This window comes from Mizuhopecten yessoensis, unplaced genomic scaffold (assembly GCF_002113885.1).
Source record: "Mizuhopecten yessoensis strain PY_sf001 unplaced genomic scaffold, ASM211388v2 scaffold716017, whole genome shotgun sequence".
NCBI classification, from domain to species: Eukaryota; Metazoa; Mollusca; class Bivalvia; order Pectinida; family Pectinidae; genus Mizuhopecten; species Mizuhopecten yessoensis.
The window spans coordinates 6,764-18,702 of record NW_018479906.1 but is presented as its reverse complement, the minus strand read 5'-3'; the positions used below and the strand labels follow the sequence as shown (position 1 = coordinate 18,702).

Genomic DNA, 11,939 nt, shown 5'->3' with positions numbered 1-11,939 from the left:
GTATGATGGCGGATTATTATGGTCAAGTACCATGTATCCTAATCAGGACATTGTCTGATTATTTATTTTAAATAAACAATTGTTTTTAGGTTACCACAGACTTCAGTGGTATGGTGCGCTATTACAGAACAGGCAAGTACAAATAAAAGAACAATTCTGAGGTATTCATAAAAATATCAAAATTAAATTTTGGAATCCCATCATAAGCACCTTTAAAGTGCGATTATAAAAGATTAAAACTGGTAAAAACAGCTGGAATCCTTCTCACTAATCAACTTGTTGGATGTTAATAGTTTTATCGCAACACAAGATAACTTCAGGAATTCATTTTGTCACTCATTTCCGTGCTTTCTAAATATGTGCCGTCCATTGAAATATAATTGCTGTGCAAGTTTTGCGAATGGCTGGACGGAAGAGTTGCATCAGCGTTTCATTAAATTGTTATGTTAAATACATATATTGTTCTAGGAAGCATATTTGACTGTCTGTTTTTGTATTAGATAATTTATCGATTCTTTTTGATTTTGTACCTCCCTTTGTAGCATTAACAAATCAATCGTAAGGATGAACTTACGCAGAGAATGAGGTGCTCTTCTTGGGAACATCGGTGGTTTCTGATAATTGTTAACGCGATTTCTGCAAATCCAAGACTACATCAAGTGGACACATCTTTGTGTTAATGTATTTTCTCGGCACAAATGGGCACAGTATCCTCCGTTGCCGATGTTTTCACAGGCGCATTGTGAGACTGCAGTATAAGCATGGCAGAAACTTTTATTAAAGCCCGAGTATTGGATCAATGTAATTGTTGAAACAAGAACAGAGTCGAACCTCCACCATCAGGAGACAGGATACATATCAGACCAGAACACAAAATGGATCAGCCTTAACAGAAATTCTTTCAAAGTGACAGTTCGTGTTATACAATGATGTAGTCTAAGAATGCATAGCATGGCATTTTATTATGAACAGACGATTAAAGTAGAGTTCAAACAGCATGAGAAGCATATTTCAAACTACTAAATAGGTTATGTATTAACGCTGTTAACAACAGCGCGTGAGATGAAGAATTAACGTAGGTTAAATTTAATTATCAAATGTAGAGTTGTTAGCACATATCTATTCATTACAGGCGTAGTATACTCGAGAAATTCAAGCCATTATCGGTTTTTGGTAATGCCAATTGCATAAACTGGAAACGCACATTGGTGACGTCACAGCATTACGTAAATATCTCCATTAAGCCCCGACTAGTTATCGGTTTGAAAGTATACTTTCCAATATTTTCCTTTTGCTATAACTATAAAGTCATGATTTAATTTATATAAATGGATAAAATCATAGTTTTGCGATCCATTTTTTGGTACGCTCACCTTGTTACCTTAGAGTCGTCGATACACAACCTTTTCACTAATTGTATGTGAAGTAGGACAAAACGGTATGAGGTGCACCACAGACATGTCCATGTCCCAAGGTTAAAACAGGGATGTGAAAGTTAAATCCTAGAAACTTCATAGATACGCCTTTTAGGGTAGGATGGTGTCTCGTACAGTTTAATCATTGCAAGGGTTCAGAAAAAATGAACTCCACAACTTGTCCGGAATGTACATATGTAGTTTTAATTGGTTAACATTAAACTGAGTATTTGAAGGGATATTGCGTACCTCAGAAAAGCTTATTGGTTCGGGGTTACACGAACCTTCATAAATCCGTCATGTGTCACATAGAACAGAAATACACAGCTATATGAGTACTCAGTTTCGAGTAAAATAAATGATAACAAGATTTCTGTTTTAATGCAAAACGGCAGAATTGTTATACATTTGGTTATACGTCTGAGATAACTGTACTTTGCGATTGGTAAAGCAGAGAAAGAAAGAAAGTAACAAAGAAATCAAGAATTGTAACAAAAATAACATATGTTTTGTGACTTTAATAATGTGAAAAACATGTTGATCGTTAAATTGATGGTATTCAACAAAGTGTGTATTACACACTTATTTCCCTTGTGATAGGTTAACACGATTCTTTGTTTCTCAAAGATAATTATCGATTTGCCCTCGGTGAAACAAAGAGTCGTGTGGCCCCTACTACACATTACATATTTGTTATGCCGAAATATAACAATAATCCAATAGTAAAGATGTTGAGGTTGACTCGCCATTGTTGTTGTCTGTGCTTCAGTCATTCCAAACTCGGTTGTGGTGACTGCTGTCCATTTTTAGAGAGGTTCCGAATAAAGGAAAACATGATCGGGGAAACTCGAGCGCGTGAGATTGACGTGATGTTCTATTATCCCATCATATGATCAATGATGAATGATGATATATTAAACGGCTCTGTCAATAAATGTGTATAGAAATGTGATAAATATTGTATCAATATCATAAATACATAGTAAATCTAAGTTTTAAAAATGTCAATTAGAGCGTACAAAAACATTTATACCGAGAAACTTTCGCTCTGTCAAATATTCACCAGCATGAAGTTGGTTAATCATTAAATATTGGGCTAGCTCAATACTGGACTGGTCCAACCTTGGACTGGCCCAATATTTAGCTAGTTTGATATTCATATGTCACATACATAATAGGTCTTATGTCGCTTTTTAACACATATACTCCAAGGCATCGTCTAAGGTACTCACATTCAAAATGTGTATCAACGATATCTCAGACTAAAGATTACCACTGGCCCTTTTTCGAATTCCAGTACAAAATCCTTATTTTTTGTTAACGTACCATTGCAGTTATATAACTCTTATGCTGCTTTTTTAACACCTGTACTTCAACAGGTCATCGTCTAAGGTACTCGCAAAAGGGCATCAACAACATTATTGTTTTTTTTTCCAACAAGGAAGGGCATACCGTAATACTTCTTGTGCAGTAAGTATTTTAGAAATATGTATAACATGCAATGGCAAAATGATAAAGATATGTTAAGTATTTGTGGAAATAGCAATAATATTCTTGAACTGTCAAAATCCAAGATGACTGCCTGATAGCATAACCTATTGAGTTCAGAGAGCTGTCTGACAGATTTCTGAGTGTGTCGTGTTGTGATTCCGTATTGCTAAGTAAGTTAATCACTGAATGCTGTTTCATGCAAGCATATATCCCATTTAGATTATGAACTGTTTTAAATCAAAATGCGGTTGATTTTATCAAAATCTGAATGGAAAGATTAAGACCAAATTCAAAACAAATATCTTCTGCTTCGTAATTTGTATTGAAATTTTTGCTAAATACAAAACGTATTAAAATTCTAAATAACTTTTGAATCACTTAAAAAGGATATCAACGTATATGAAAAAGGTCAAGAGAGGCTGCTATCTTTGATGCAGAAGTAGTAGTTTTATTTGGCTAATTAATAGATTCAGATCGTAAACCCTTGGTAGGGGTGCAAATCTGACAACGTCAAGTAAACGTACTGACAACACCGAATAACCAAAACGTCATAAAGAAAGCAGTAATTAAAAACAAAAAGGAGTTCAAATATTAGAAACCGCTCACACTCCGCTGGTGGAGGGAATCCTATGTCATTCTTTAACCTGTCATTTTATTTTCAAAATATATTATTTCTTGCTCCACTTGTGTACACCATAATACTGTGTTATTAAACAGTTGATGTATTATCCCAATAGCCAGACATCTCTTTTTAGCTGAACTCTTTAGTTGTTATCAACAGACCAACACAACACATGGTACACAATTTGGTTCCGATCGAGCGTCATTTTACGCTACTGGTCACGTGCTGCCATTATTACGCCGTTTGAACATGGTTGTTTCGGATACGTCTTTAGGAAGAGAACTTAACAATACAGAATAATGATGAACAACGTTTTGCTGACAATATAATGTGCATATAAGCAATTTCACAGATATGTGTTCATATAACGTCATAGACTGCACTAGTTTATGGCGTCGATGGCTGTATATTTCACTAGGACCAAAGCAAGCACGAAATACACCCATACGCTCAAAGCACCCAACCTAAGATAAACAGGTAAGGGCGGTATACCTTTTAACAAAAATAGTGTTTACAACATACATGTGTGATTGACACACTTAGAAATTATCAGTTTGTGTTTGCAAAATGAATAGTTCACTCCTGAATTGCAATTTTATCAACATAACCGTGATATTGCCTCTAGTGCACGTATCAAAAATTTCATTTGATGTTTTTAATGAAGTAATATTTCAATACAAAGACCAGCATTTCATTAGCAAACTCACTTTCTGCCAACAATTTTCTCCCTGTGGAGTCACGCGAAAAATAGGTCGAACGAACCCATTGCTTTTCAACTTCTTCATTTACTTTTGTGAAATGAACTTCCGTTGTAGATAATTGCATTACCATTCTATCGTGTAATGTTTACATATACGCTCATTATAATCCAACATATTTCAAAAAAAAATATTTCTTCGATATATCACCAACCCCCTTTACAACGTCATAACCAAAGAGCAAACGAAGGCAGTAAAATGAGGTTACAATGTATTGTATCTCAGTTGTGAAAGTAAAATGTCAGGTAAATTATCATTCCATCATTTTGTCACGCATGGCTGCACGTTGTTTTTTCAATCTGAAGAAGCGACGCAAATTGACTAAATCTGAACAGACAACAAGCGAGATACTTGTAATAATAACCAGGACTCCTAGACTTCCAAGGCTGACCGCAGAGTCCCTATTGTCAACAGCTGACGTGCGTTTCCGTTTATATGATGACAGTGTTTTCTTATTAACTGTAAGTTGAGTCTGTAAATATTGAATTCTACGCCTAATTTCTTCTGCTGAATAATTAACATATTGATGTGCTACACACGGACAACCAACGCATCCGGATGTGACTGTCGGAATTCCAGAAGACGACGTTATTGTGGACACCTGGTTGGTTGTCAGGGTATTGTTCGTTGTTGATTGCCCCGATGAAGTAATGGTTGTATCCTGTACTCCCGTTGTTCCTGTATTGACCGTTGTTGTGACCTCTGTGACCGTCGTTGTGACCTCTGTTGTGACTTCTGATGTGATAACTGGAGTGGCTGTCTGTGTAGGGTCATTAGTTGTCGTATCTGAACAGAATGACAAACAAATTACACTATTATTATGCCAAATGCAGTATATTATCAAACTAGTGCCTAAAAGTTGAGTTACCACGAGTATCTTACACATGTGAAAAACCCTTCTGTATTGTTGTTGAATTCAACCTCCTGTTAAAAGGATGTGGAATACTTAAATACCTATCCGTTTTACAGGAAACTTCTATTTAACTGTGAACAGCCATTGGCAGCTATTGCCTTTGGTTGAAGTCGTATTGTTTCTCTCTGTATGCTGTTAAAGACAATTGTAGCTTGTGAACCTTTTTAAGAAGGTAAACATCTTGAAACTACATCAATCGTTATTGCAGGAAAGATTTGATATTTGTATTTACTTTATATTAATGATTTTGTTGACTGTGTTTCTCATGAAACTAAACTGTTTGCTGATGACACTTCTCTATACGCTTTAACAGACGATGATCCAATCGAGTTAGCACAAAACCTAACAGATGATCTCAGTGATATAAAACTATTGGCTAATAAATGGGATATTGGGATATTAAATTTAATCCAAATAAAATATAATCTGCTATGTTCTCTAAAAAAACCTGAATACTCATCACCCAAATGGAAATTTTTATGATGAACCTGTTACTGTCAGCTGAACACATATACATCTTGGCTTGAAATTCAGTGATGATGCTAAGTGGAATGACCACATTTATGATATTTACCAAAAAGTATACAAAAGAATTAATATCTTAAGGATAATGAAACAAACTAGACAGACAGTCATTAACCACAATGTATACATCATATATTAGACCTATACTAGAATATGCAGATGTTGTTTGGGATAATTGTTCACAAAATCTAAAAAATCTCTTAGAGTCAGTCCAGCTAGAGGCTGCAAGAATAATTACAGAACTGCGTAGAGGCACCCCCAAAATATCTTGTACAAAGAATTAGGCTGGCTTCCTCTTGAAAGTAAGAGAAAACAACATAAAATGATGCTGATGTACAAGATTTTGAATAATGAAACTTCATATTATCTGAAAGAAATCACATTTTCATGATCCCACACTAGCTAGGTATCCCCTTAGATCAGTTAGAAAATTGATCCTCCTCTTTTTCGAACTGTTTACTATTCTAATAGGTTTTTTCCATCCATGTTTAATGAAATAAATGATATCTCTTCAGACCTTCATTATATCTGTTCAGCCTATCAGTTCAAAAAGTCAATAGCACGTTTTCAAAATTCAAACACAAGAACAACTGATGTCCTTAAGTTTTTAGGAAATCGGGAAACTAATATTGTTCTCTGTCATTTGAGAAATGAGGCCAGTAACCTAAATAATGACCGTCAGAAAGATTATCTTACTGAGCCCTCTGCATGGTTCTAGATTTGAAACAGCATCTCATTACTTCCATGATTGTATCAAATACACTGACGATCGTATTGAACTTTTTCAGAATATATTCCATGAAACTCACAACCATGAAAACATGAAGTTTGATATGTATACTGATAGATGAATCATGATGTTTTGTTTTTAAACTTTAAACGAAGATTAAACACATGTAACCCCTGTGACCTTGAAATTAGGTCAAGGTTTGTTCATTTGAACTCTGTAGCCATTCATCCTAGCATGTTAATTGGCTAACATTATGACACTAGGCCTCTTAGTTTTTGAGAAAAGGTCAAGGTCAAGGTAATTCATTTCAACAAACTTGGTAACCGTTTTACTCAGCATGCTACTAGCCCTATATCATGACCCTTGGCCTCTTGGTTATTGCGAAGAAGTCGTTTAAATATATGTTAATACATTTTACTCCTGTGACCTTAAAAGTAAGTCAAAGTCATTCATTTGAACAAACTTGGAAGCACTTCACTCCAACATGCTACTGGCCAAAAATCATGACCCAGGGCCTCTTGGTTAGTGAGAAGAAGACGAAAATGTAACTCGTCTCAGGTGACCTAAAAATATCAAAGCTGTGGCTATTTCCTTTTGGCAGAAGAAGATTTTTGTAGCTCAATACCTATTACAGCCTATGTAAAACATTTCCCTTTTGGCGTGGCCCCAATTCTGACCCCATGGGTTTGATTTGTACAAACTTGAATTTTCACCCTAAGGGTATGCCAAAAGGAAATATCTAAGCTGTGGCTATTTCTTTTTGGCAGAAGAAGAGTTTGTAGCTCAATACCCATTACAGCCTATGCTAAACATTGGCCTCTGGGCGTGGCCCCAATTCTGACCCCCGGGGTCTGTTTTGTACAAACTTGAATCCTTACCCTTAGGGTATGCTAAAAGTAAAATATCTAAGCTGCGGCTATTTCCTTTTGGCAGAAGAAGATTTTTATTGCTCAATATTCCATTACCGCCTATGTTAAACTTTGGCCTCTGGGCGTGGCCCTAATTCTGACCACAGGGGTCTAATTTGTACAAACTTGAATCTTCACCCCTAGGGCTTGCTTAAAAGCAAAATATAAATCCAGCAGCCATTCTCAGTCTTTCGAAGAAGATTTTTTTAAAGATTTAGTCAAATTGCCCATTTTGGGCCACGCCCCTCAGCCCCCAGGGGATCCAGCAACAAAATTGAACCCTCTTCCCACAAAGATACTTCAGACCAAATTTAGTCAAAATCTTTGCAGTGGTTCTTGAGAAGAAGTCGAAAATGTAAATTGTCTACGGAAGGACGACGCACGACGCACGACGGCGGACAAAAGGAGATTGCAAAAGGTCAATTGAGACGTCGACTCAGGTGATCTAATAAACTTTTGATCAGTATTATGGAAGTTTCCTGTCTCAAAAGATGAACGTCACACTACACGTGTGGTTGCACATTTTAAATTGAGTAATATTATTCATTATACTAAAAAATAAATTACACTGCATCATACAGCTGTGTTGTCGTTATATGACTCTTCGGTGATGCTAGACGCCATCACAGAGATCCCGAATAGCTTTAATGCTGACGAAATAGAGGGACAGGTGCGTAATTAGAGAGGGGTCGTAGTTAATCTCATATTAATTATTCTGTAAAGTGTGCGTATTATGAACTGTGCCACTACTCAAAAGGGATAACTGTGGCCTTTAAGCTTACAGCAAACATCGGGGACTAGACTATGAACTGTGCCACTACTTAAAAGGGATAACTGTGGCCTTTAAGCTTACAGCAAACATCGGGGCTAGACTATGAACTGTGCCACTACTTAAAAGGGATAACTGTGGCCTTTAAGCTTACAGCAAACATCGGGGCTAGACTCACCAGCAGAATCTACCACCTTGTATCGTGAATGAATAGTGATGTTATTTACCTGCGCTCCATTCGCCTATGATCGCGAAATACTTGGCCAAAATATACATCTTATCTGAAATAAGAGACGTTGAAGTAATATAGTAATATAACATAATTTGTTTTCCATTTCTCAAGGCGTTTTTTCCTGTTCTGCAGTAAAAGAATTTGTTACAATAATTCGATTGAATTTATCAAATTCTTTGATCTTATTTACGGGAAATTGTCGTTGCAGTTTAATTACGGTTTTAATACCCTCCACAACAAGGAGAAATTATCATGACAGTAAATAGCGAATATTAGTAGTAACTGACGAAATTCACTGAGTGGACAGGGATTTTACGAGTAAAGGACGAATATTTGATTCAGCGAAAGTTTTTCGGCATATAGTAACCACTGCTTGTCCGAGTATTTTTTTCATGGACATAATTTTTCACCATTGTTATTCAAGCTAAGCAATCGTCAAAGGTTTCTGTCTAAAAATGTAAATATGTTAAAGCCAAACATTCTCAATACTGTTGTGGTTAAATGTTCAAACATGGGTGTCAAAAATAACTCGAAACATGATAATAGTCAAACACCTAAACTTTAGTGGCTAAAAGAGTTTACCAATATTTATATGTTTACTGTAAATATAAACACTGTGAACGTGTTACCATTCAGAAAGCTGACTTGGATGACCATGGGGTCCGGTCCCACAGAAGTCGGGAAGACAATCCAAATACAATGTACCGGTAAGGTGTCCACTGCCTCATGAGCTGCTAACGAAAATACCTGAACAGGAAACATGAAGTTGAAACAATGCACTGTATTGATGTAAAAATATACAGTGTATCAAACTGTCGCGGTTCTTTATTGGTAATACGCTTAATCCTGGTGTCTTTAATCGCTTAATCCTGGTGTCTTTAATCGCTTAATCCTGGTGTCTTTAATGGCTGTTCAGCAGGTACTTATTATCAACAATGGTAATTGGGGTTTGGGGTAGGGAGTGTTTACCAATTTTTTACCTTTTTGACCCGTGCATTGTAACCGATAAACGTTATGTTTGAACATTTAAAATGGTTTTATTGTCGGAATACATATCAATAAACGTAATTGAATGCATGAATTGTAACTAAATTTGTCTCATATAGATATCCAGTCACATCACTTTACGTACAGAAATGTTTTCATTCTCGTCGGTATGGGGCATCCGGTGGCTGGACGTACAGTCATCCGAGTTGTAATACAGCTCATACTGGCCTTGGTTGTTTGCAGATGATGCTACGTAAACTGAGGTCACGTATGACACGGCAGACCCGGTCATCGCAGACACATTAACCTGCAAAAGGAATACAAAGTCGGTGATATGTCAAACTTGTTTAATCTATTGTTATTTTCCAATTGTTTCATTTTTCTTTTTCATTCTTCTCGATCAGTTAAAGACAGAAAAATGAACATAATCTAAAGATAAATCAACTTGGTCGTCATTGGGAATGCAGTGAATTGGTGAAATAATTATTGATCTTTTTATGAAAATCTAGATTTTGGATGTAAGTTAGAGACATTTTCCTCCCACACTAAAAACGTACATTCCCGTTTTTGCCTGGGAAAAGATAGATCTGTCTCTACCGACATAGGGAAATAACAGCTCACACGCGCTGATATTCTGTACAACTAGATCAGTGGTGAGTCGACAGTGAAACAAGCAGACTAGTAGTGGCTTGACTAACGAGGCCTGGCTGTTTTGTTTTCAATGTGGTACTCTTCATCTTTCATGTAGCTATTCGCTTAACGAGAGATAGACCTTTGATTTGGAAATTAAACCGAAATATTGGTTAGAAAAATGCACAGGCAAACATCTCTATCTTTGTTTATCTATTGCGTCCTGTACTTTTCGATACTTCATTGTTTCCTTTGACGAAAACAAATAGTATTAGCCTAAGAAACCGATAGCAAGCTGAAGCTAAAAGTAGGCATGCTTGCAGGATAATTTACCATTATCTCGTCTGTATATGGCACGGTACTAGTCACGTTGGTACTTCCTAACTGTGTGCTAGGTAATTCTTGACTGATAGCTCCAGAACCTGTTTAATATGAAGGAAATATCTATTTAATTATTTCTATTTTCAAATAAATAAACAATGAAATTTGGATCGGCTTGATTTAGTGTCATTATAAGTGTTTTCGTTAACATTTTGCTTTCAATCTAAGGATAGATACATTCCCCCACCATTCACAGATTTGTCTCTTGCAAGTGAGTTTTCTCTCAATTGTATCAATGCAGACATGTTTTATGTGTATTTTTTACATTCCATTTTGTTTAAAATCACGTCATATCATACATGTAGCTTGACATTGAAAGCAACATTTTATAGCTGTCAATAGACCCCCCCCCCCCCCCCCCCCAAAAAAAAGGAAGATATTTTAAAAACCTTTTCTTTAACCTTTTCGTAAATCATCACATGTTGGACCGACACCATCCTACTAAATGTTAATTTATAAATAGGTATGAGATTCAAAATAAGCTTAATTTAATCTACATAACATTCTTGTTTGTCTATTCATGTTACGGTTAATGAATTTATCCTAACTGTCTTATTTTGGTTTTGCATGTCGTTAACCTGTTTGGTATACAGATCCCTTGCCATTTCCGCCACATGGTTCAAAGGTTGAGGCTCCTGAACATGACGTCACACACAATGAATCATCTCTGTCTGCTGGATTGGTGGAACTAAAACTTCCACAGTGACAGTTCTGACCATCCTATAACGTAACACCAATGTGTAAACAGTGTATATATATATAAACAGACCAATTAAAACGATGTTATAAACCAATAGATAAAGACAACGAAAAACAATCAAAAGCCCCAATGTGACTAAATTAGTTAAATACATTTGATCAATGTGACCTTGAAAGTCTAACAATGTCATTATGTTGAACATGATACTTGCCAAATATGACCACCCTAGACCTTTAGTTTATTGAGAAGAGGTTGGCTGTGAATATGGATAAAGTGTATTCATTTCAACATTTGATAGCTTTCTATCTGATCATGCTACTGGCCCGGTATTACCAAACCATCCTCTGCCTTTCGTTTATTCAGAAGAAGTTCGTTAATTGTTCCCAACACATTTGGCCCTGTGACCTTGGCTATTGGTGTATGTCATTCATTTGAAAACAAGATGTAACCCTTAGTCCAAGCATGCGACAGAATAAACATCACCAGCCTAGACCGTTTGGTTATCCTGGGAAGTCGTTTTAAGTTTCCAGCAAGGTTGTATTGTATTCTGTATTCAAATTCCAAATCGTTCCTTTTGTACTTTACACAGGTTTGTTCACAAATAACTTTAAAAACAATGATATGACGTGTCTGTTGCACAAGATTTAAAGTAAATTGAGCGTTAAATCCATAAGGGTGAGTATACCACTGTATCTAGTTTTCTGACCGGTTGTTGTAACCAAGTGTCCAGAAAAAGACACACACACACACATATACACATATACACAAAGACGGGTTTACTATATATTTAAGCAGATCGGTTTTATCTAGCAATGGGGCTTCATGGTCAATTCAATTGAGTTGTTCTACAAAGCAGGCAATACCGAGATTGCCTCAAT

At 36.1% G+C, this 11,939-nt stretch overlaps 1 protein-coding gene across 1 annotated transcript; it reads right to left on the bottom strand.

Annotated features, from left to right (window-relative positions):
• Positions 1 to 4,539: 4,539 nt before the first annotated feature.
• On the bottom strand, positions 4,540 to 11,041 carry LOC110441529. The gene is made up of 6 exons (XM_021484705.1): positions 10,940 to 11,041; positions 10,314 to 10,402; positions 9,496 to 9,657; positions 8,993 to 9,110; positions 8,359 to 8,412; positions 4,540 to 5,072 (listed from the first exon to the last, which is right to left on the bottom strand). Exons 2-6 carry the CDS (start codon positions 10,314 to 10,316, stop codon positions 4,540 to 4,542), a joined length of 870 nt encoding a protein of 289 aa, XP_021340380.1. The 5' UTR covers positions 10,317 to 10,402; positions 10,940 to 11,041.
• Between the last annotated feature and the right edge of the window lie 898 nt (positions 11,042 to 11,939).